General features: G+C 45.0%; 1 protein-coding gene across 3 annotated transcripts in view; it reads right to left on the bottom strand.

The window, feature by feature from the left end:
• srpx (sushi-repeat containing protein X-linked) overlaps window positions 1-23,249 on the bottom strand; it is an 87,767-nt gene that overhangs the window by 6,514 nt on the left and 58,004 nt on the right. For all 3 annotated transcript variants that reach the window (XM_078559766.1, XM_078559768.1, XM_078559767.1), the window contains 3 exons: window positions 14,615-14,736; window positions 11,383-11,562; window positions 5,585-5,718 (listed from right to left, as the gene is read on the bottom strand). In XM_078559766.1, the coding sequence (XP_078415892.1) occupies window positions 5,585-5,718; window positions 11,383-11,562; window positions 14,615-14,736 (436 nt within the window). The remainder of the gene's footprint in view (window positions 1-5,584; window positions 5,719-11,382; window positions 11,563-14,614; window positions 14,737-23,249) is intronic.

Raw genomic sequence — 23,249 nt, 5'->3', positions numbered from 1 at the left:
GTCTTTTTACACAGCTTGAAGAGGAGTGCTATCCTTGTGTGATTGATATCTTTATTACCTTGTAATAATCTGATATTTCTTCCAAGAACTTTTTTCAATGTCTGTGTGTTTATTTAGAACGATTAAGAGGTGTGAAGTGGATTGAAGATTTCTTCCAACGGGACTTTCACTGCCTGTAATTGATTGATTGATTGACAGCTTTATGAGAAGGTAAGACAGGCAACATTTTTCAAAGGGAATGTCAAATGCCTAATTTTCTTGTTTTCCGACTCAAGAATAGGGTTCCCTCATGGTTCACCATGAGCCACATCTCCTAACAAAATGGGCCCGACTACATCAAAACTGTGGGGGGCTTGAAATGCTCACTCCTGCAATGATGCCAGCAAAGATCGGAGTGCTGCATGTGGGCTCTTTATCCACACCCTTATCTCTCAGTGACAAAAATGGAAATGAGTGAAGGAATCCTGGAATCGGGTCCCTCACACCATTTTTAATGCCCTTCCAACTTGGCCTGACTCCACAAAAATCTGGGTGATTAACTCTGTTTCTCTCCACAGATGCTGCTTGACCAAAATTTTCTGTTTTTATTTCAGATTCCAGTGTCTGCAAAACAGTACTTTGCTTTAGTTGCAGGGATTAATGTCCTGCAGTCCACTGTCTAGGAACCCTCCTTCTGTGTACTGCAACTGCTAATATTTGAATAACTGGCGTGTGGGTAGGGGCCTGTTAGCAGCTCATCAGTATCTGATGTACTGGTGGAATGGGGTTGCCAATTCTTGGAGGTATTCCTGGAGGCTTGATCATGTGATGTCCTGACTAATTGCAACCCAGCAAGAACCAGGTGGGCAGGCAGTTAAAATGGCTAATGCAGCTTGGTCACACTAACGCTGCTGCCATCCTGTGGCTTGCAATCCTAAACTGGTCTTCTGAAGAGGAAAGAGGGAGACCTGTCAGATGGGTAGGTGGAGTACTCATTAAATATACAGTTCTGGCTCCAATTATGTCATCAGGGCAAAGACCTGTGTGGGGAAGACATTGTGGTTTCCAACTTGGCCAACCTATCACCAAGAGGAGTACAGGCCACCAAAAAGGTAAATGGATATTGTTTCTTTTAGTTTCCTTGTGGACAAGGAGCAGCATAACATGCTTATCCAAGTCCCACAAGGAAACTTGGGACTCTCCCGACCCAAGCTTCTCTTCTCCTGACTAAGAAGCCCTCCTAACTCCTCTGCCAACCATGAGTGCAGGAGGTTGTTCCTTTGGGTTCCCACAGGCAGATTCCCACTTCTGCTCAACTTCCCTATTTGGATGGGAAACTATACAGCTGGCACCTGCCAGTGAAAATCTCCCAGGTCTCACTGTGTTTATGTCCAGATAGTTTGACATCTGTCTTAACCTCTGCTCACATGACTCCTAGCCCAGAATTAAAACCCTAGGAATTCCCTTCCTCACAGCACTGTGGGTGTACCTACACCACGTGGACTACACGGTTCAAGAAGGCAGCTCGCCATCACCCTCTCAAGGACAATTAGGGATGGACAATAAATGCCGGCCTCGTCAATGGTCCTACATTCTATAAATTAAAATCAAAATTCACGTTTCAAAGTCCAACACTGTAATGATGCAAGGGTCCATCCAGAACCAAGAAAGAATTCCCCTGGAAATCTATACAGAAGGTTCCCTTTGTCTCTTAAACCCCATAACATACCCTTTTAGATGATTTACACTAAAGAGTGACCCATTTACCTGGAAGGGGTTGAAGAGTCCACATGCTCAATCTAACCCCATCTCTGCCTCAGACTTGAAGTGTGTTGAATCACTGCACTATAGCAATGTATCCTTCCGTAAATACCAAATGAGCTTATACGCCAGTACTACATCAGTATTAAAAAAAAAGGACTTTTTTTTCTCTTTTGGCTAAAACAAAAGTTAAAATTTAAATTAAAAAGTGTTCATACTAGACCATTAATTGTTAAATGTTGCTGGTTTACTTGTTTCTACTTGCAATATTTGATTGTAATGTCTGATTTCTGAAAACCAAATGTGGGGAAAAACCACTGAAAAAAATACAAATATTGTCATGTACCTCCTCATTACTTTTCCATGTATTTTGCTTCCTGCTCATTGACCTCTTGTCCTGCCAATGCAACCCAACACACTGAACTGACTGTCTTATAGTATGTGCTAGTTTTCTCCATTATATGCCTCCCTCTTATCACCTTTGGTCACAGCAAACCTTTAAGTGTCCTTCTAGCATTAGATGGAGAGATAACTACTGCTCATCAGTGGTACAGTACAAGTTTGGTTGGCAAGAATGAGCAGTACCTGCCAAGAACAGACATAAACCAGAATTTATTTTCAGCAAGCAGAATTCTTTGTCAAGACCAGCGATGGCAACGCTTTCTTCCCCTGGCCTCAAAAGTTACTGCTCTAGAAACAACAAGCTCACTAACAGATCACGTTGACAAAATACATCCCACACTATTCACTTTCTAGTTAAAACTTAGAGCTGTATTTGAACTCATGGGCACAATTTTCCTGTTGGCGTGCAGGGGCGGGCCCCACACATCCACACGTAAAATGACACGCGGTGACGATGGGCGAGCATCCCAACATCACCGCGTGCTATCGCGATATTTCGTTGGGCAGGCGTGCGTTGATCTCCGATGTGCGCCCGCCATTAATTAACTGGCCACTTAAGGCCCTTGAGGTGACAATCGATGGCGATTTTTTGGCGCCTGTGTGATCTTCGGATCGGCGCATGGGTGCAACGGGCAGGCGGGTAGGACACATTTGTATAAACCTCATCCACGGGCAGGATAAGAGGGGTCACGAGTCTGCTCTGTCAAATATTGGTGCCTGGCCCCGCCTGGGAGGGAGCTGCCAGTTCCACAGCCGGCATCTCCCCAGTCGTTGCAGCCTCACCAGATGCAACGGTCACTGGCAGAGGAGCTGCCGCCCTCATCCGGAGCGCCCTGAGAGGTGCCCACAGAGATGATAGGCAGCTGCTGCGCCGGCGTGAGGTCGCTTCGGCCCTTCCTGCTCACCATGGATGGATGGGCACCAAGCTAGGAAACTTGGTGCCCAGACCATCTCCCACATTGGCAAAGACCAGCTGAGGTCAATGCTGATGTGAGGGTTTGCTGGTCAGAGTGCATCCCCAGGAAGCCCTGATTGGTTTCCTGGAGGAGCCTCTCCACGAGAGTCGCCACTCTCTCCATAGAGGATGCATGGCGCTCGGCCATGATGTCCTGGACCAAGATCTCGATGCTGTCTGCCATTCTACCAGAATTGACCTCGGTGCGTTGGCATGCAGGTGCTATCACCTCAGACTGAAGGCAGACAGACTCCTCCATAACCTGATGCAATCTGAGGAATGGAGCTGACATCCTATCCTGATATTCCCATGTCTGTCACTGCAGCTTCACCAACTGATTTAGGACTGAGTCCGAAGGCTCGTCATCTGACTCGTGCTCTGCAGATTCCGGGCCTCCAATGATCCTCTGAGTGCCGGTGACCTCGGATGTCCCTGCCTCCACCTGCTGTGGTCTCAATTGTGTGCTGTGCTCACCAGGTTGTGACCCAGGGGCTGCTCTAGAACTAGGACCCACCGAGGTGTGTGTCTCTGTGCTGGTGGAGGGTATCGGTAAGCGCTGTGACTGGTCTTGAACAGTGCTGTCCTCAGGTTCCTCATCTGAAGTGTTATTGGGGCTCAAACTCAGGGCCTGGCTGGTTGAGGGCCTTGGGTGCTTGGCAGAGGTGCCTACAAAAGAAAGTAGAGATCATTAGTGCATGGCAGACAGCCGTAAAACAGGACAATGCACTCACAGTATCGCTGTCTGAGGGATGAGCTGGTGCAAGGTCCTCACGTGGGTGTTTGCTACTGATCTCACCGTCACCACACGCATGGTCCACATCCTCTCCAGCCAGCTCACTGCCACTGTTCTTGAAGGCAGTGAGAACCTTGAGTTCTGGCATTTCACCCCTGGTCTCGGACCTCTCCCTCCGATTGTGTACAATCATGCCTTGCATAAAGACAGATGCAGAGAGTGAGCAGGGCACATGCCAGGGCAGACGATAAGGATGTCTGGCACGTGTGGGTGGTGAGTGGAGCAATGGATGGGATGAAGACACAAGCTCCAGAGGAGATGAGCCCAGATGGAGATATGAAGGTATGTATGAGGGAGTGAATGGTAATGTCCCTTGAGCTGTTAGTGTGTGAGATCCCTGTGAATGTCTGATAGGCTTGTGAGTTGTGTGAGTTGAGAATGATGAGATGGTTGACTTACCCTGGCGGTGTGGATGAGATCATTCATTCTCTTTTTGCACTGGGTGGCTGATCGCTTCTGTGCTGCATTGGCACTGACCACCGCTGCCACCACCTCCCAAGCCAGACTGGTGAGGTTGGTGGACCTTCTCCAGCCATCACGGGGGTGGAGGACATCGCGGCGGGCCTCAACTGTGTCCAGCAGGCGTTCCAGTAAGGCATCACTGAATTTCAGAGCAGCGCGCTTCTTCCCTTTGGGAGTCATGTCTTCTGCGGAGCAGTCCTGGGCTGCAGACGTTAAGAAAACTGTGCACGGGTGCTTTTTAAATGTGGTGCCTGGAGTGTGGAAGCGGTTTGCTCACGGTGGGGCGAACGAATCAGAGGCCACCCGCCCATGATCTGGCGTGTTTCCTGTGTGTGCATAATTAACGCGGGGGGAAGCAGACGATACGGCATGAAAACCTGCCATTGCAGCCATTGGCTAAAACGCTGTTTTTCATGCCCACAGGCGCATTTGGTGCACTGAGGGGGAAATTGAGCCCAGTGTCTGAGTCTTGTACCTAATGATTACTGACACACACTCTGAATGCGTTTGCACATTTAATATCATTCAATATTGCAATAAGAATTTATTGTCAATGAAAGTCTACTGACTCAAGTATTCCTTGCGGCATCTGCGGTACTGTAATGCACAAAGATAACAAAAGTGCCATAAACATGGAGGGCTCTGCTTAAAGGAGATTTACTTTCTCTTCTCAATGGAGCTAATCAATTTCACAAGAACAAAATTGTGACATGAGGGGGAAGGTGAAGTAGCATGTTAACAAAGTAATAAAATCTTTGCTTGTATGCCAAACATTTGTATTTACACAAGTTTAAGAATGCTGATGTGGAATTTTCAAGCAAACAATTGAATACATTGGTCAAATCAATGTCAAATTTTGAAAGCCCGTTGTTGATGATGGATAGTACACAGAAGAACAGTAACAGTGTCTCGCAACAGTGTCTCCAAATGATGGGACAAAGATCCAGGCCTGCAGTTGGCAAGACAGTGAGCTCCTGATGTCAGCCTGCACAGTGGAGTTGAGGGATACACTCAAAATGCTCAATGGCTGCTTACAGGACAGCATTAGTTGAAAGCTGGAAACATGGTATGTGGCATTAGGGGATGGGTAAAAAGGGAGAAACATACTAACATGTTAACAATACATAAATTGAACCGAAAAATTCCTCCAAACAGCGGTCATACTTTTGTGATGTTCTTAGTCACTGTAATTGCTGGTAGTTCTGATATTGCTGGTTTTAGGAGAACATTACCTGAATTATCCCGAGCTGAAATCTGTAGTAGTGATTGGCACCAGAAGGAGTAGATATGATCAGCAATCGACGCTTCTCATAGAACTGTTCCAAAAGTGCTGTTGCCGTAGTAACACCCACATTAATGTTCATGGCTAAAATGTCAAGAGGAACCATGCATAAGATTTGAAGGTGAACTACAAAAACAACCCACCTGTTACATGGGTTTGTGTATCAGTATTTTATAAGGCACAATATAGTAAATAAATATCAAGCATTTGTTATCAAGGGTCTACTTTACGGTAATAGTAATGTTGGTGGTGGGGGGGGAGCTCCCGGCCCCAAACCCAAGGCTGCCCTGCAGCAAATAATAGCACTTGAAGCAATGTTAACCACTTTAAGGAGAGACTTCTGCCCCTGGCTCAGGAGGAAATCCTGCCTTAGAGAGCTCCCAGCCAATCAGATGGTTGGCAGCTTTATAGCCTCAGTTGCGCCAGCCCCAGGAGTTGTGGCCACCGCTGGGACTACAGGCAGTCCCACTATACTGAGGATTGTAGCTAAGTCCAGGGTCAGAGGTCTTGTTGAGGGAGGTGGGGGACCAGGTTCAAGTGGCTGGGGGGAGGGTTAAAGGCGGGATCACCTTTAGATTGATGCCTCTAATGAGCCAAGGGGTCCTGAAAAGAAGGACTCCTGCCCACTGTCCACCCACCCATGCCCCCTATGGGTAAATATCAGCGGAGGTGAAATGAGTAGCCACTCAAGAGCCTTAATAGGCACAAGGGCGGGCAGGCTGCTTGATGGCTCTCCCGCTACCCCCCAGAGAATTTCAAACAGGTCAGTGTGGATGGGTAGGGGAAAGGCTGGATTTTACATGCTCCCCACTGTCTTCAGACCTGCTGGCAGGAGAGTGTAAAATCCAGCCCAAGTATCATAGAGATAGGTACTTAGCATTTAGCAGCAGTAGCAGTGAGGGTAGGAATATTCAGGAGCAAAGAATGGTGTGGGCTGGTTCTAGATTGAAGGTAGTTCCCACTCCTTTCCATCTCCATCCATTGCCCCAACCTTTGCCCTTCACCCTACTTCCTGTCACAGCTTAAGACCCCTAGTTGCTTTGAATAATGACTACATTTCGGCTCAATTTATGTGTTCAACCTATAAGCGACTTGCACAAAGCGCGCTGCCCATTCACTAGCCTGTTCTTTTGTCTGTTTTTATAATGCTCTTTTCAACGGCTGGAACTTCATTCATATTTGATATTGTGCATGCTTCTGCCATCAAGAATGTGCTGTTCTTCTGGATGACGTGAAAGTCTAAGAGGCTATAACTCTGCCTGCCACTAAATCTCTTCCATTCAAAGTAACAGAATCAGATACAGGAATTCAAACAAAAATTGAAAATGCTAGACAACCTCAGAAGGTAAAGCAGCATTTGTGGAAAGGCCAGAAGAATTAACATTGAGTGTTTTTACAAAGGGGTGTAGCCAAAACATTAATTCCACAGCTTGCCCACCTGCTGTTACTGAATTGCTTTCATGCATCATTGGCTTCTCAACTTATACTGTGCTACTGTACTTTGCTGTTCAGTCCTGGGCAAAAAATTCATGTTCTCCTGGGCTTAAGTTTATATCTCTGCTGTACTGTCTGCTACACTTTCACCTCCAGCTGGGCCTCTGTTTTGTACTGAGACTGTTTTCTGTTGGACTGCCTCCATTTTCCCCGTGGCCTCCTCTAAGGCCTCAATCTATGCACCTCCACTTCACTATACTGAGCTAGCTCTGATCTAATCATGCTTATTGCTTATTCATGTTTAACAATCCTACCCTGCTTTGGATTCTGCTCCAAAGCTACTGAATGATCACTGTATTGCAGCTTTCTGCTTGCTTCCTGTGGCCGCTGATTCTGCACTGCTTCACTCATCTTTTAGAGTGCATTCAGCCACTCCAGCTGATATGCTCTGGAATTCCCTCCCTAAAGCCTCCCACCTGCTACTTCACTTTCCTCCTTTAAAATCTTCCTTAAACCATGCCTCTTTGACTAAATTTTCATCTCCCCTCCTAATCTCCTCATCATTGGCACAGCATCCATTCTTTTGATCTCAATGCTATGAAGTCCTTTGGAAAGGAAGCCCTTTTCTCCATCAGAGACTTTATAAAAATGCAAGTTGTTGCCATTGCTATTGTTGAGTAGCAGGGCGAAATGTTCTGAGATTTAGCAGTGCAGGAGGAAAGTTCCTTAGCTTAGCTTTGTTGACATTTGGGAGAGAACTCCTGGAGTTTGCCAGTATTGCAGAATCGAGATTTGAATTTCTGGGGTAGTCTTGATTGCTAAACAGGTGAGGCTGAGGCTCTGCAGTGTTTGGGAATCTTGTGGTTTGGTATCTCAGGAGAGGATGAGCTGTAGCAGCTTGGAGCAGGAGGCAGTGATGCCATTTGACAGCATTAGGCAGGTAAATGCAGGATTTTCAGAATTTGGCAGAATGTAGTGCGGGGGAAGCACTGGTGGAAAAAGAATTTGCAATGAAATATAGCACGGTTGCAGCACAGAAGGAAGCCATCCGGCTCGTCATGTCAATTCTCGGGAATCTTTTCTGCACCCCTCTCTAATGCTTCCATATCCTTCCTAAATTATGGTACCCAGAACTGGACACAATATTCCAGTTGAGACCAAAACAGTGTTTTATACAGGTTTAACATAACTTCCTTGTTTTTCTGCTCCATGCCCCTATTGATAACGGGCCAGGTGCCGTATGCTTTATTAACCGCCCTCTCAATCTGTCCTGCCACCTTCAATGATTTACGCATGTATATACCCAGGACCCTCTGCTCTTGCACCCCCTTTAGAATTGTAACCTTTATTTTTTATTTTCTCTCTGCTTTCACAGAATTGTTGCAGCACAGAAAGAGGCCATTCAGCCTGTTGTGTCTGCACCAGCTCTCTGAATGAGCAATTCAGCTAGTGCCAATCCCGGTCCCAGTTCTTCCTACCAAAATGAATCACTTCACTCTTCTCTGCATTAAATTTCATCTGCACTTTTGCACCCATTCCATCAATCTGTCTGTGTCCTTTTGAAGCTCTATACTATCCTCCTCGTGGTTCACCATACTTGCAAGTTTTGTATCATTTGCAAATTTTGAAATTGTGCCCTTACACCAAGGTCAAGGTCACTAATATGCATCAGGAAAAGCAGGAATCCTAATACCAAGCACTGGGGAATTCCACTATAAACCTTCCCCCAGACTAAAAGACAACTGTTTACCACCATTCCTTGTATTCCTGTCACTTCACCAATTTTGTATCCATGTTGCTACTGTCCCTTTTTTTCCCATGAGCTCTAATTTTGCTCACAAGTCTGTTGCACGACACCTTATCAAACGTCTTTTGAAAATTCATGTCTACCACATCAACAGCAAGTTAGTTAAACAAAATTTACCCTTAACAAACCCATGCTGGTTTTCCTTAATTAATCGACATTTGAAAAGTGACTATTAATTTGGTCCCAAACTATTGTTTCTAGAAGCTTCTCCACCACCGAGATTAAACTGACTGACCTGTAGTTGCCGGGCTTATCATTACATCCTTTTTTGAATAGGGGTGTAACATGCGCAATTCTCCAACAGGAGATCTCCACAAGGGACACTGGAGTTTTTCAGTTGCCTTAAAATAATTTAATTATTTTCGAGGATCATTCACAGCATATAAACATCCAGCTATTTTAGCAAAAGGAACCTTGATATATTCACAACCCATCATACAAAGCAATTATGTGAGAACTTTGAAGTTAAAATGATAAAATTTGCTCAAAGTATAAATCTGGAATTTCACCTAAGCTTTTAAGCCTATTCCCTTCCTCTCTTTGAAGTAAACATTGAGCTGGATTTTATAGGACGCTACGTTCCTCAACCCAATCCCCCAACTAAAAAGTCAGTTGAGAGCCCACCCACAAAAAAGCCGGCTGCACCATAGCCATTTTATGCTTGAAGGGATGTTAATTGGCTCGGGGCGAGATTTCCACCCTCACCTGGAAAAGAAGCCCCACCTTAAACAGCTGCCAGCCAATCCGATTGACCGGCAGCTCTGTAGTCCCAGCAGCGCCAGGTTCAAGCTGTGGCCATTGCTGGGACTACACCCATAACCTGAAGTAGAGGAGCTTAAGGAAGCCAGACTGAAGGCAAGCCTGGGGTATCGGGGGAGCTGACTGGCAGGTCCCAGTCAGTGGAGTAAGGGAGGCGGGGCACTGGGTTTGAGGGGCGGAGGCGGGGGCAAGGGCAGGGTTAAAGGGCGGGGTATGACCTTGTTGGGGGGATGCCAAAGGAGGTCCACCCCGCTTCTTGCCTGACACCAGCTCACCCAGTAAAAGCTGCTGAGCTACCTGCTTGGTCTCCACCTTCAGCTGGTAAAATACCAGCAGGCACAGGATGAGGCACTTAAGTGGCCATCAATTGGCCACTTAAGGGCCTCAATAGGCTCAAGGGCAAGCGGGCACCTGATACCTCCACCTCCCCCGTAAAAATGGGAGAAAGGTCAGGGGGCGGGCAGGAATGCAGCAGGCAGGCCATGTGATCCATTTTATGAGCCCCACCCTGCCTTCAAACACACCTGCAGAGGGCTGTAAAATCCAGCCCATTAGCACTATAATAGTTTGTGAAAGTTCACCTGAATAAAGCAACTGAATATGTGAAGCATTATTAAACCTCAGAAATCCTGTTGCAGCATAAGGAGAGACATCTCTAAGGAAATACAAATGCAAGGTCTTTCTTTTTATCCTGGTGCATGTTGTGAAATTCTACAGTCTGCACACGTCCAGGAAAAGAGAGGCACAGAATCATAACTGCAGGGAAAGTATCAACTGCATGCCCAGGCTTCTAACCTTCCAAATCCTAATAAAAATAACCCAAAGGTTGATTTTTAAAAATAAAATTTAATCATTAATTTTAATCATATGCTGCCCTGGCCTATACCACCAAAAAATAGATGAACAAGTTATTTCATTTGCAAGGCCTGCTTGTTCATAAACTGGCTCTCATTCTACTGAAATAGACTGAGGACACTTCAAAAATAATTCATTGGCTGTGGACTGCTTTGTGATAGCCCATGGCAACACAAGTCATTAATTCAAAGCAAGTTGTTCTTCTGTTTTGTATGCTTATCTGCCATTACCTGCAAAGCCATAGTTTGAACATTTTGAACAGTTTCTAGTTTTTGAGAAAAATTACAGCTGGAAGAATATGAAAATTCATTTTGAGTCTGCATAGATAGAACTGTGACTTGACTACTTATTTTAATCAATTAAAATTGTGATGTCATCACAGTGTGGTACCAGAGCATTGCGGACAGATTTTAATATATTGCTAATGGATCAGCTCTAGTATTGCTCACATAATTAAGAGGTTGTGTTATTTTATAAGTGCAGAAGCATTATGCTATGCACTGCGTTCAATGTTTTATTTGGCTTCTAATGCACAGTATATATTCCTTTAAAGCTACGACATAATTGAAACAAATGTTTGGATCAACTGTCAATCAAATGGAGATACTTCTCTTCTTGTTAAAGGATAAATATTATTTAGTAAATACAGGCTCAAAGATCAGTCTCATTTTAATGATTGTTTGGTGAAGGAGCTCTGAAGGTTGGAACGTGGCCAAGTTTAATGAAAAGTTTATAAGCACATAGCATCTTAAGATTGCTTAGCAGTGTAATGTATTGTTCTTATTATTGTTCTAGACAGGTAAAAGTACACACACACACACCCCACCCCAGTTACAATGTTGATTCCTACAAGAACTTTAATAATGTAAAATGCATCTCTCAAACACACTTACGTGCACAGACTGGTACAGGCACTGACCAGATACTGTTGTACTGACAAACGCTTGCTTTGCTTCCTCGCAGTTCATAGCCACCCATGCAAGAAAATTCACAGGTTGCCCCATAGTTATCCCCATCACTGGAGCATCTCATGGAGCCATTATCTGGTGGAGTGAGCTTCCCACAGCGTCTAACTGATAACAAACATAATTCAAAGTACAGTTTTCATAGAAATACATTACATTTAGCTGCTTTTAGAATCTTTAGAATACAAAATAACTATATGAACAACTTATTTGCAGCATTTCAACTTCTGTAAACAAAACTGTGTTGCATTAACGATGTAAGTATACTTTGCCATGATTTATTTCATAGACTTCTGCTTCTCAGTTTTGAAGTCAAATTAGGATGTGAATATTTGAACTGTGATCAAACCTGCTATTCATATTCACAGGTGGTTGACACTGTTCAGTTCCATTGGGAAGCTTTATAAAAAGAGGTATTTTTAAAATAATGAAGGGTTACAACAATGTAGGTGAACTATGCATCTTTTCACTTCCCCCTTGGCTATCTGAATGTTTTGGGCTCAATGTGAGTCAGGTGCCCAACTCCTTTCTCTACCGTGCTTTCCACCTTTAAGACATTCCTTAAAACCTACTTCTTTGACCAAACTTTTGGTCATCTGGCCTAATATCTTCTTATGGTTTGGTGTCATACTCGGGGCAGAATCATCCCAGATTTGCACTAAGTGAAGTAGTGAGCAGGAGAAATGACATTTTACCCACCGGCTGCAATGGCGGCTTCTGACGCCATATCATCCCAATCCCACCGCATTCCCGGGAAACATGCCGTTTCGATGGCGGACAGGTTCTCATTTGCCCGCCATGCCATCACCTCACTGCCTCATCACGCCGTGCACCATATTTAAAGTGCAGCTGTGTGCACATCTCTCATTGCCTCCAGACCACGATTGCTGCAAAGAACTCATGGCCCTGAAAGGCAAGAAGACTGGAGCTCCCCCGGTTTAATGACGTGTCTCTCAAGTGCCTTTTGGATGGAGTGGAGGGCCACTGTGATATCCTCTACCTCAGCTCTGGCCGCAGGATGGGCAGCAGCATCACTAATCCAACATGGGACCAGTGGCAGCGGTGGTCAGTTCCAATGCCCTATAAAATAGGATGACCGCCCAGTGCCACAAGAGGACAAATGGTCTCATCTGCTTCACCAAGGTAAGTCACTCTTCTCATCACTCTCGACTCGCACACTCACAAACCCATCACACATCCACAGGGATCTCACACCTCAAGGGACAACACCACTAACTCTCACACACACCCTCACATCTCCATCAGGCTCATATCCTCTCGGGCTCGCATCCTCATCCCGTCCATGGCTCCACTCACCACACAAACATTCCATGCAGAGCCATGGGTCTTGCTCACACTCTCCATCTGTTTTCATGCAGGAAAAGCCTGCTCACAACAGCAAGGAGATGTCACAGACTGGGGATGGAGTGACCCACATTAGGCTCCTTACTCACTTTGAGGAGCGTGCCATCACGCTAGCTGGTGAGGACATGGACCATGCCTGTGGTGATAGTGGGGTCGGCAGCAAACACCCTCGTGAGTATCCTGCACCACATCCTCCCTCTCTCAACACAAATGTGAGTGCTCCCTCTCCTGCTTTTGACTCTGCTACCATGAATAGTATATTATCTGTACTTTGGTTCACAGGGAGCTCTGTCAAGTGAACGATACCCTCAGCCAGCCAGTCCCTCAGCTCCATCCAGGTCCTCACCTCCAGCCAAAAGGACACCTCCTCCATTGAAGAGCTGGAAATAAGCAGCCTGAAAGGCCCATCACAGCGTTTACCCATACCCTCCACCAGCGCAGAGACACACCACCTCAATGGTACCTAGATCTAGAGCAGGCTCTGGTTCACAATCTGGTGGTCACTGCACAGACACATGTCTGCAGCAGGAGGCAGGTTCAGACGAGCTCCCTGGCACTCAGAGGACTGCTGGGGAAGAGGCATCTGTGAGGTCTGAGTCAGAGGCATAGTGATATTGTCACTGGACTGGTATTCCAGAGACACTCAGGGTAATGCTCTGGGGACCCAGGTTTGAATCCCACCACTGCAGATGGTGAAATTTGAATTCAATAAAAATCTGGAATTAAAAGTCTAATGATAATCATGAAACCATTGCCGATTGTTGTAAAAACCCATCTGGTTCACCAATATCCTTTAAGGGAAGAAATCTGCCATCCTTACCTGGTCTGAAGTTGTTCAATGAGAGAACAAGTTTGGCCAGATGGAGAAAGGTGGTCAGTGATGAAAACTGGTTGGACCTTCATTCAAGGAGGAAGCAGCGAGCTTCTACAGATTGGCAGGAACTGACTGCTGTGTCCAGATCATTTGAACAGTGAATTACCAATTGTAGTAAGTCTGTCACAGAAAAGCTAGGTGCTTCCAATAGCAGTGAGTGAGAATGACTGTGCACTGCTCTTCTGTAACTCCTCTCAGACTGGTATTGGCAGAAACCCAGAGACCATTCATCTGCCGGCCTTTCCCACACTTAGGGGAATCACATGTAAAGGAAAATTAGAAAATGGCTGCAAAAAGTAATGCATATCTGATGTCGCACATCCATTTTTGAAGTTAATTTTTTCTTTACAAGTCTCAGCATTTCTCTTTGGTAACCAGAGTGAAAAATCTTCCAGATTGGGAAAAAAATTTCTTTGTAAATTACAACAAGAACTCACATTTATATAGCCCATCCAATGTGGTTAAACATCCCAAGCGGCTTCACAAAAGCATTATCAGGCAAAATTTGACTCCGAGCCACATATTAGGACAAGTGACCAAAAGCTTGTTCAAAGAGGTAGGTTTTAAAGAGCATTTGGAAGGACAGAGAGGTAGAGAAGCAGAGAGGAGTAGGGAGGTAATTCCAGAACTTAGTGCCCATGACAGCTGAAGTCATGGCTGTCAATGGTGAGGCCGAGGAAATCTATGATGCACAAGGGGCCAGAACTGGAGGACCGCAAAGTTCTGTGCAAAGACCTGTTATAAATGCCTAAATTGATGCCTTTCAGGAGGATAAGACAATTACCACCTTAAAAGTGGCAACAAAGGTTGCAAAAGAAAAAAATCTAGAAAATAAAAGTATTACGTTTGTACTATTTTTAGTTACAACACAGTAACCCTCAATTAGTAAAAATGCATATAGAATTATCAAAAAAGACTTACCCTGCACTTTAATTGTAAAGCTGCATGAAGCCTTGTTTCCAGCCCTGTCAAAAACAGTATACTGAATTTTATGTTGACCCTCAGGAAATTCTGAGCGAGGAGGGGGGCCTTTTAATATAACGCTAAAACATAAAAAAATGTGTTAATACTGAATTTTGTTTCATTTTACCACAACATTTTCAAATTCAACTTAATTCAAATGAAAAGATGCATAATGCAGTATAAGTTTACTCAGATAATGTGTTCATCACCTCCAGGCTAGTAGTGAGCAAAATACTGAAAACACCTTATTGCTGTTATCAATCTGGAATCTGCAGTACTGCACTATGTAAGCTGTAGAACTGGAATAACACTCAAACTGCTGTTTTGAGGGATTCCTTGTGCATGTGGCCAACACAGCTCCTCTTAGAACTTGTATAGACTCATGCGAAACCATTACTTTGGAATAAAAAGGTTATTCAAAATTTTTACCATATTATTTTCAATTATGTCTTTATTTTACATCTGCAGCTTTCCACCTCCACATTGTGGATGATGTGATGGATCCTTTCTCAATGGTCGCTGTATGTTGCACTAATCGATGTGGAGTTTATGGAATTGAATACATTGAAATAGAGGATGCTAATCAGATAACAAATTATTATACGAATTACTGCTCCTAAGTACTATGGGACTAATTGACTTTTTTCACTCTTTTTGTTTCTCCCTCCCTGCTCTGTCCACGCTCCCCAACCCGCCACCCTACTATCCCACACTATACCCTGATCGAGAAAACAGGGAGAGAATTTTTTTTCCCATCCCTTGACCAATACAATCATAAATCTGTTCAATAGAGGCTGGGGTGATTTATCTTCTGATTTTTTCTCTCTCTTTGCTGGGATGTCAATCAGCGCCTCACTTTAAGGAACCTTCTTGCAACATCAAAATGGCAGAAACTTTAGTTTCTTTTGTTAACCCACTGCTGCACACTGTTACAACTAAGAACATCATTTCAGAATTTTTCATGACTGAAATGGAAATTAAGTAGCAAAATAACCAAACTATAATAGAATTTATCAGGATAAAAAGTTAACAAAGCAACATTGTGAAATTTTGGTACTTAAGTTAATTACTTTTCACTTTGCATTAGTTATATTTTTTAATATTGTCCTGCATGATATTTTAGAAAGAGATATGAACAAATTAAACAAGTTTCAGCAGATGAAAATGAATCCTTGGGGAAAATGAATCCTTGAAAGTTACCAACTGAATAATGAATGCCCACAGCTTCCAATCTGATAATACCTGCCAATAGTGCACTGTAAATTAATCATTAATTTTCAAAGATGGCTAATGTTATAGGCTGAATCATAATTCACTGAAGATTTTAGATCAACCTATCCTTATGCATGAATGGAGCTAACAGCTCCAGGTAACTAGTTTCCTAGCAAAAGGTTTAATTAGAGACACTGTACAGTGTTAAATGATTACTGGCCATATGGTTCTTTCATGTTTATATTAAACCCTGCTCTTACTTAAAGAAACAGCACAGCCCAGGATGTTAGAATGTTTGCTACTCAACAAACTAATGAGATTTATAATAAATGTATTATTTTGCTTTAAAGCCTCTCTTCCTGACAGATAATCCTAGTCTAGCATTTTACCTTCTGAAAAGCACTCCCTGTGGTCATGTAAGGATTTTAAAACTTAATATGTGAGCTATAATTGTTATATTGGTATTGAAGGCTGGAAGTAAAGCAAAGATTTTTCCAAGTCATTGTTAATATCCTATTATGTGTTACAATTGTTTGCATCAAAGCATCCTTTGGTCACTAGTTTGTTTCCAGGCAAAGGACAAGATTTGTGTGTGCAGTTTTTGGCATACCATTATAGAAAGAACATTAAAGCCATAGAGAGAGTACAAAACAGACTCAGCAAGATGAAATTGGGAATCGGACTGGAGTTAGAAGGCAAATAAGAAATTTAAAATTCTGAAAGTTTTTGATAGAGTGAAGGACTTTATTTTGGAGAAATAATGAGAAGGAAATTATCATTAAAATTGTAACTCAGCAAGGAGACAGGTTAGAGGAAAAGTTCTTTGCAGTGAGTTGTTCGAGTATGAAATACATTGCTACAGGAAATTGTTGAGGCAGAAAATTGGACAAATATTTGAAGTAGAGGGTGATACTGGACTATGGGTAAAAGCAGATTCATGGGATTAGATTAGAATTGCTCTAACAAGGAGCTGGAACAGCGACAATGCATCAAGTGGTCTCTTTCTGTGCTGCAAACATCTGTTTCTGTTGGCGAGATTCCAGTGCAGTTGGTGAACAGGCTTCTAATTTTTTTTACCCTTCATTCAAGGAACAGAGTTTCCATTTAAAACTTATATTAATTAAAGGCCTTTTATCCACCTGCTGAGTGCTCTATTTAGTCCTTTTCCATCACCTCACACCAGTGAAGCTCAACGCAAACTAGAGGAACAGCACCTCATCTTCCGACTAGGCACTTTACAGTCTTCCGGACTTAATATTGAGTTCAACAATTTCAGATCATGAACTCTTCTCCATCCCCACCCCCTTTCCGATCCCACCCCCCCACCGACTTTTCCAATAATTTATAATTTTTTTACAAATATATTTTTCTTTTCCCTCCTATTTTTAAATTTATTTCCATCTATTGTTTCATCTCCACCTTTTAGCCCATTTCGATCCCTTCCCCCCACCCCACCCCCACTAGGGCCATCTACCATTTGCTCATCCTGCTTTCTACCCTTAATGTCCCCATTAGCACATCCTTTAGATAATTCACCACCGTCAACACCCCTTTGATCTTTTGTCTATGACATCTTTGGCAGTCTCTTCTCGGCCTATCACTGGCCCCCTATCGAGCTCTACCTGTCCCACGCACCTCCCTCTACCAGCTTATATTTCATCTCATTTCTATATCTCTTAGTTCTCATGAAGGGTCATATGGACTCGAAACGTCAACTGTATCCTTCTCCGCAGATGCTGTCAGACCTGCTGAGTTTTTCCAGGTATTTTTGTTTTTGTTCTAGATTTCCAGCATCCACAGTATTTTGCTTTTACCTCAGACTTTAAAGTAGCTGAGAAAAATGGCATAGTGATATCAGTAGGAGACACAACCTCCGGTGAGGAGGAGGAGAGTGAGAGGAAGAGAGTGAGAGGAAGAAGGGCAGATCAGGAGCTGGTGGTGCATGAAGGGGCCAGAGCTGCGCCAGACCTTGAGGGAGATGAAGCTGTCATACATCCTCAGTGGAGGCGCAGAAGGTCTTATGCAGCACCTCAAGTATACAGGCAGAGACTGAGCTATCTGCAAGCGTCAGAGACTCAGTGCAAGAGAAGATTCAGGCTATCATGAGCCACAGTCACATCACTCTGTGACATGCTTGCAGGAGAGGTCTCCTCCAACTGCGTTGGGGGGCACCCAATGCCTGTAGCTCTGAAGGTCACTGTCGCACTCAACATCTTCGCAACAGGCTCCTATCAGGCAGCATGTGGAGACCTCAGTGGCATAACGCAGCCTGCTGCACACTGCTGTATCAAAGTATTCACTGATGCAATGTTTAGAAGGGCAAGGAGTTACATCTCCTTCACACTGGACAAGCAGAGACAACTGGATAGAGCCAGAGGGTTTGTGATGATTGCAGGTGTCCCCAAGTTGCAGGAAGCCATTGATTGTACCCATGTTGCCATAAAGGCTCCTGCTGGACAGCCCAGCACCTTCATCAATAGGAAGGACCTCCACTCATTGAACATCTAGCTGGACTGTGATCATCATCGACGTATCATGTAGGTATGTGCCAGGTGTTCTTCGAAACTACAGGTGTCAGACCTATTCAGGGGCCCTGAAGCCCTGGATGGATGGCTTATAGGTGAGAATGGTTACCCATTGTTGAGCTGGCTAATGACGCCTGTGAGGGTGTCCAGAAGAGAAGCAGAGAGGAGCTACAGTGACAGCCACGGAAGCATCAGGGCCATCGTCAAGCAGATCATCATCCTCTTGAAAATGAGGTTCAGTTGACTTGACAGGTCAGGAGGGGCAGTACACTCCCTCACGTGTCTCTCATGGTCTTGGTGTACTGCGCCCTCCATGACCTCGTTATCCAGAGGGGATGCCTTGGAGGATGAGGGCACAGCAGATAGGGGACATTCATCAGAGGATGAGGGCAAGGATGAGGTGAGGCATGGCGACGTTCAGGTTGGAGGCCCTGGCCGTGATCACATGGATACGTTAACAAGGCAGAAGGTTCACCAGACTCAAAAGTCCCAGCCTCAGAGACGTGTGACACAATGTGTCCAAACCTACTTCCATATGCGACTCATGTCACTGCCACGTCAACACAATTACTCTTTCCAAACATTAACACATGAGGTATCCTGCCCTGCATGGAAATTATAAAGCTTTCATCTATCTCCCAAGGCAAGTCCACATCCACAGCATAGCATTAAAACATCAGCATGAGGGACTATGAGGTCTGGGTTTATTTACAAACTTACAATGAGTAGCTAAATTCCCAGGAATAAGCTGCTCATCCATGTGTCCCTCTTGGTGACTACTAAGGAGTTTTTTTGATGCGTTTACATGTGCTTCGGTGCAGTGCTTCCCTACCACCTCACTTGCTGCCGCACTGGAGAGAGGCTGCTGATCTGCTACCTCCCTTGCCCTGGATGACTTCAGTGGGCGTCCTCTGTGTGGCTGTGGCCTCGAGCAGCCTGCCACGTTAGAAGGCTCCTGCTGAGAGGCAAGAGGACCTTCTGTCACTGTGGCAATGCACAAAGACTGTGTCAATGGTGGATGGACGGAGGAGATGCTGTCCCCATCAGAAGTGCCCTGAGAGGTGCTTCTAGATGGTGGCAGCTACTGTTCGTCCTCCACCACTCAGGCCGTTTGGTCCTCCCTGCCTTCCAGTGAGGTCCCAGGAGCTGGGTCTCTTCCCAAGCTCCCAGTCCCCCTGGCTCTGGGCCCCTGAGCTCAGGGTGATGGTGTGCAGGTCAAAGTGCATACCCACAACTGTGTCTGCAATACGCTCGGTGTGCCTCTCCAGGACAGTCACCAGTCTGTCCATGGAGGAAGCTTGGCACACTTAAGAGTGGGTGATTGCAGGGAACATGGCCTGGATGCACACCTCCACAGTCTAGGCCAAAGCACACAGCCCCTCTAGTATACACGCCAAATCTTCACGGGCTTCGCGCTGGACATCCAGCATCTGCTGCCTTACGGCCGACTTCATTGGCTCATCTTCCGACTCGGAATCAGTCTCTGGATCGCCCCAGACGCTCCTCCGACTGCCTGAGGCTTGCTCCACCACACTCTCTGGCACTGAACGTGCAAATGTGAAGTGTCTTCACCAGACTATGCCTGCCTGCCCCCGTTCCAATGCGTAAATCCATGCCAAGGTGGCAGTATCTGTGATGGTGCTTGGGACTGAGAGAGGATTTGATGCTGCATCCTCCGAGGGTTTGTCGTCCTCTGAGGAGAGTGGTGGCATGACATCCAGAGGCAACTTCACCTGTGACAAAGAGACATAAGTAAGGGGGTTAGTGGTCAACGCAGACCTTCCCACATTTGAGTAAAGTCACAAAGCTTAGCAGCATTACTCATGCCCAACACAAGAGATGAGACTATGCAGATGCAAATCTCCATTCACCTCCCACTTGCCCTCTCCCCTTTTCCATCGGTTTGTGCAGTCCACCAGTCCAGCCTCGTTCTCGGGCATTGCCAGCACGTTTCTCCTGAAAAGATGTGTAAGATTGCACAATTGGCACTGTCAGCTTATTTAACGGCATGCCACTGATGCATTATTAGCAAAGTGCCTGGCAGCCTAAATGCTGTGCACATCCCTCATCAGCACTGTCTGTCAACCCCCCACCCTCCAACCGGACCAAAACTTTAAGAGCACACTGACATCAATGTCTTTGTTGCACTGCGCCGCCCTGGAGCTCCAGCCAACCTCACATTTCTCCTGCAATCGCGATGGCACCCTGTAGCATACTGGCACAAAATTACACAAACTGAGGACTTACTCACCCTGGCTGCCCTCATGAGGTCACTGAGCCACTTCTGGCTTTAAGACCAGGTTCTCCTCACCAGCCCAACACTGTTGACCTCCTCAGATGCCTCCTCCCAGGCAGCAGGTGCTTTGGTCGGGTTTCTCATTTTCCTACCAGATGGCGTAAGCTGCTCATATCAGTTCGACACTGCACGGAGGAGGGCTCTCAGGGGATCATCATTAAATCGAGGGCCTGGTTTGGCCTTTCTTCCCTGCTTCTCCCCTCGTTCCAATGGCTCTGACATCTCTGGCGGGAAACATGCAACAACTAGACAACTCCTCTATGCAAAGGTGTGGAAAACTGGTTCAGGTTCAAAAATTAAGCCTCCTCTGCTCAGTGGCAAAGGTTGGACACATCAGAACTCAAAAAAAAGCCTGCAAATCTCTGGAGTCCCAATTGGCCTCACAACTCTGATGAATGCCGGCATTTCCTGGGTCCCCTGACATTGTCCCTGACCAGGGGGTTCTTTTTGGCCGTGACCTCGTTCTGGGTCACAGCCATGAACTTCGGAGGCTGGCCATCCCACCCTCCCCACTGATTGGGCGGGATGAAGGCCTCAAACCCGCCCTGCGAAGTCAATTGCTCCAATTAGCACTTCACTGGGCGCGTTTCAGTGGCGAGCCCAGAAGTCGGAAGGCCACCAACTTCCGGGTGTGGAACCTGCTCCCTGTGCCAGAGCATATCATTCAGCCCAAAGATTCCAATCACGAATACACAAAAATGAATTAAGACTTCTCATATACACAGAAGTGGCACCATCAATGCACAAAAATTGCAACCATCCCCATGAAACCAGACTCCAGTACTCAAAACAGCAATACTGTCCATTAATAAAAAAATCAGACCTCTCCATTCCCACAAAGAGAAGACACTCCTGAAAGTAAAGACAGACTGACCCCCATACATACTAAACATGACCCCATACATAAAACTAACAGAATCACTCATAGGCAGAAAGGACACGTGTTGGGCATTCCACTCTACAAGTACTGGTGCTGCAGCATAATGACACTCTTAAGTGCAGATTTCCAGTTCTGAAAAATCATTCAAAGATATGGGAGGAGCATAAACGAATTGGCTTCTGTACTTATTTTTTTTTAATTCTTCCATGGCAAGGCCAACATTTGCTTCCCATCCCTAATTGCCCTTGAACTGAGAGACTTGACAAGCCATTTCAAAAGGCAATAAAGAACCAACTGTTTTGCTGTGGGTCCAGACTCACATGTAGGCCAGGCAAGATAAGGATGGCAGATTTCCTTCCCTAAAGGACACTGGTGAACCAGATAGTTTTTTTACAGCAATCGATGATAGTTTCATGGTCGCCATTAATGAGACAAGATCAGATTAATTAACTGAATTCAAATTCCATCAGCTGGCATGATGGGATTTGAACCAATGTCTCCAGAGTATTAACATGGGCCTCTGGATTACGAGTCCAGTGACATTACCACTACTCCACTGTCTCTCCCAACTTAATGCAAATTTAATTAGCAAAAGATTTATATTAATTACCTTTCTTTGATCAGGAATCTTCTAAAGTGGTAAGCGAAGCAAGTTTCAGGGACTACTTCCCACAGAATTAGTTTACTGACCCAAGGAGGGAACAAATTCATTGGCACAGCCGGGAGCATTCTCTGCCTTAATTATTCCGGATTAATATTTGCTCTTTGAAATTTCCTGCTGCTTTCATCACAAAACAAAATGAAGCATACATACGACCAAGGAAGTAGGCACAAGCTGACACTTTAAGTTCTTAAAATGAAAACAGGAGATGGTTAAGTGGCCTAAGTGATAATAATATGATCGAATAGGAAGCTTAATAAAAGAAATCTAAGAGACACAGAGAACTAAGGACGGCATGCTGGTCAGAAATGGAAACGGGAGAAACCTGCAAAATTGGAACAGAAACCAACAGCCTCAAAGATAAAATGGAAGACAACACCAAGGGTTCAGACTCTTTTTAATCCTGGCTTCATTTCTGGTTCAAATTTTGTGATTACTTACCCAGGCCCCAACCCCCACCCCCCAGCCTCACCCATACCCTTCTGCCTCTTCAATGAATTCCATTTTTCCAGCCCCACTGTCACTTTTTCACCATGGCCACTCCATTTTTATACACTTTTATCCTTTACTAGTGGTCCCTTCACTTCTTCCTCAGTGGACTAACCATTTTCCATCCACCAATATCTTCCTCTGTCTACCTAAGCTTGTTCTCACCATGGAAACTCTTAATTTCCTTCATCTCCTCCAGGTAAAAAAAAAGTGTTGCCATGGGAACCTGCCTGGTTTCTGACTACGCATGGCTGTAGAATAGGTTGAACACTCTTTGTTCCAGTTCTACTTCAGCCTCCTCTCTAGCCTTTTTTCAGTGGCTTCCTGCTCTTTCCTGATCTAGGGATTTCATGAACTATTCCTCAAATTTCCACTTATTCCACTCTTTACGTAAACCATCTTTAGGTCTTCCTTTCACTCCCCTTTCCTTCATGGACCTCACTCTCTTCATCTCTGGGAATGATATTAATTGACATCTATTACAGGCCCAGTGACTCCCAAACCTACCTAGATTATATTCCTTCCCATCT

The sequence above is a fragment of the Cetorhinus maximus genome, chromosome 16 (assembly GCF_964194155.1).
Source record: "Cetorhinus maximus chromosome 16, sCetMax3.hap1.1, whole genome shotgun sequence".
Classification (NCBI taxonomy): Eukaryota; Metazoa; Chordata; class Chondrichthyes; order Lamniformes; family Cetorhinidae; genus Cetorhinus; species Cetorhinus maximus.
The sequence above is the reverse complement of the archived record's forward strand: the minus strand, read 5'-3'. Positions and strand labels throughout refer to the sequence as shown.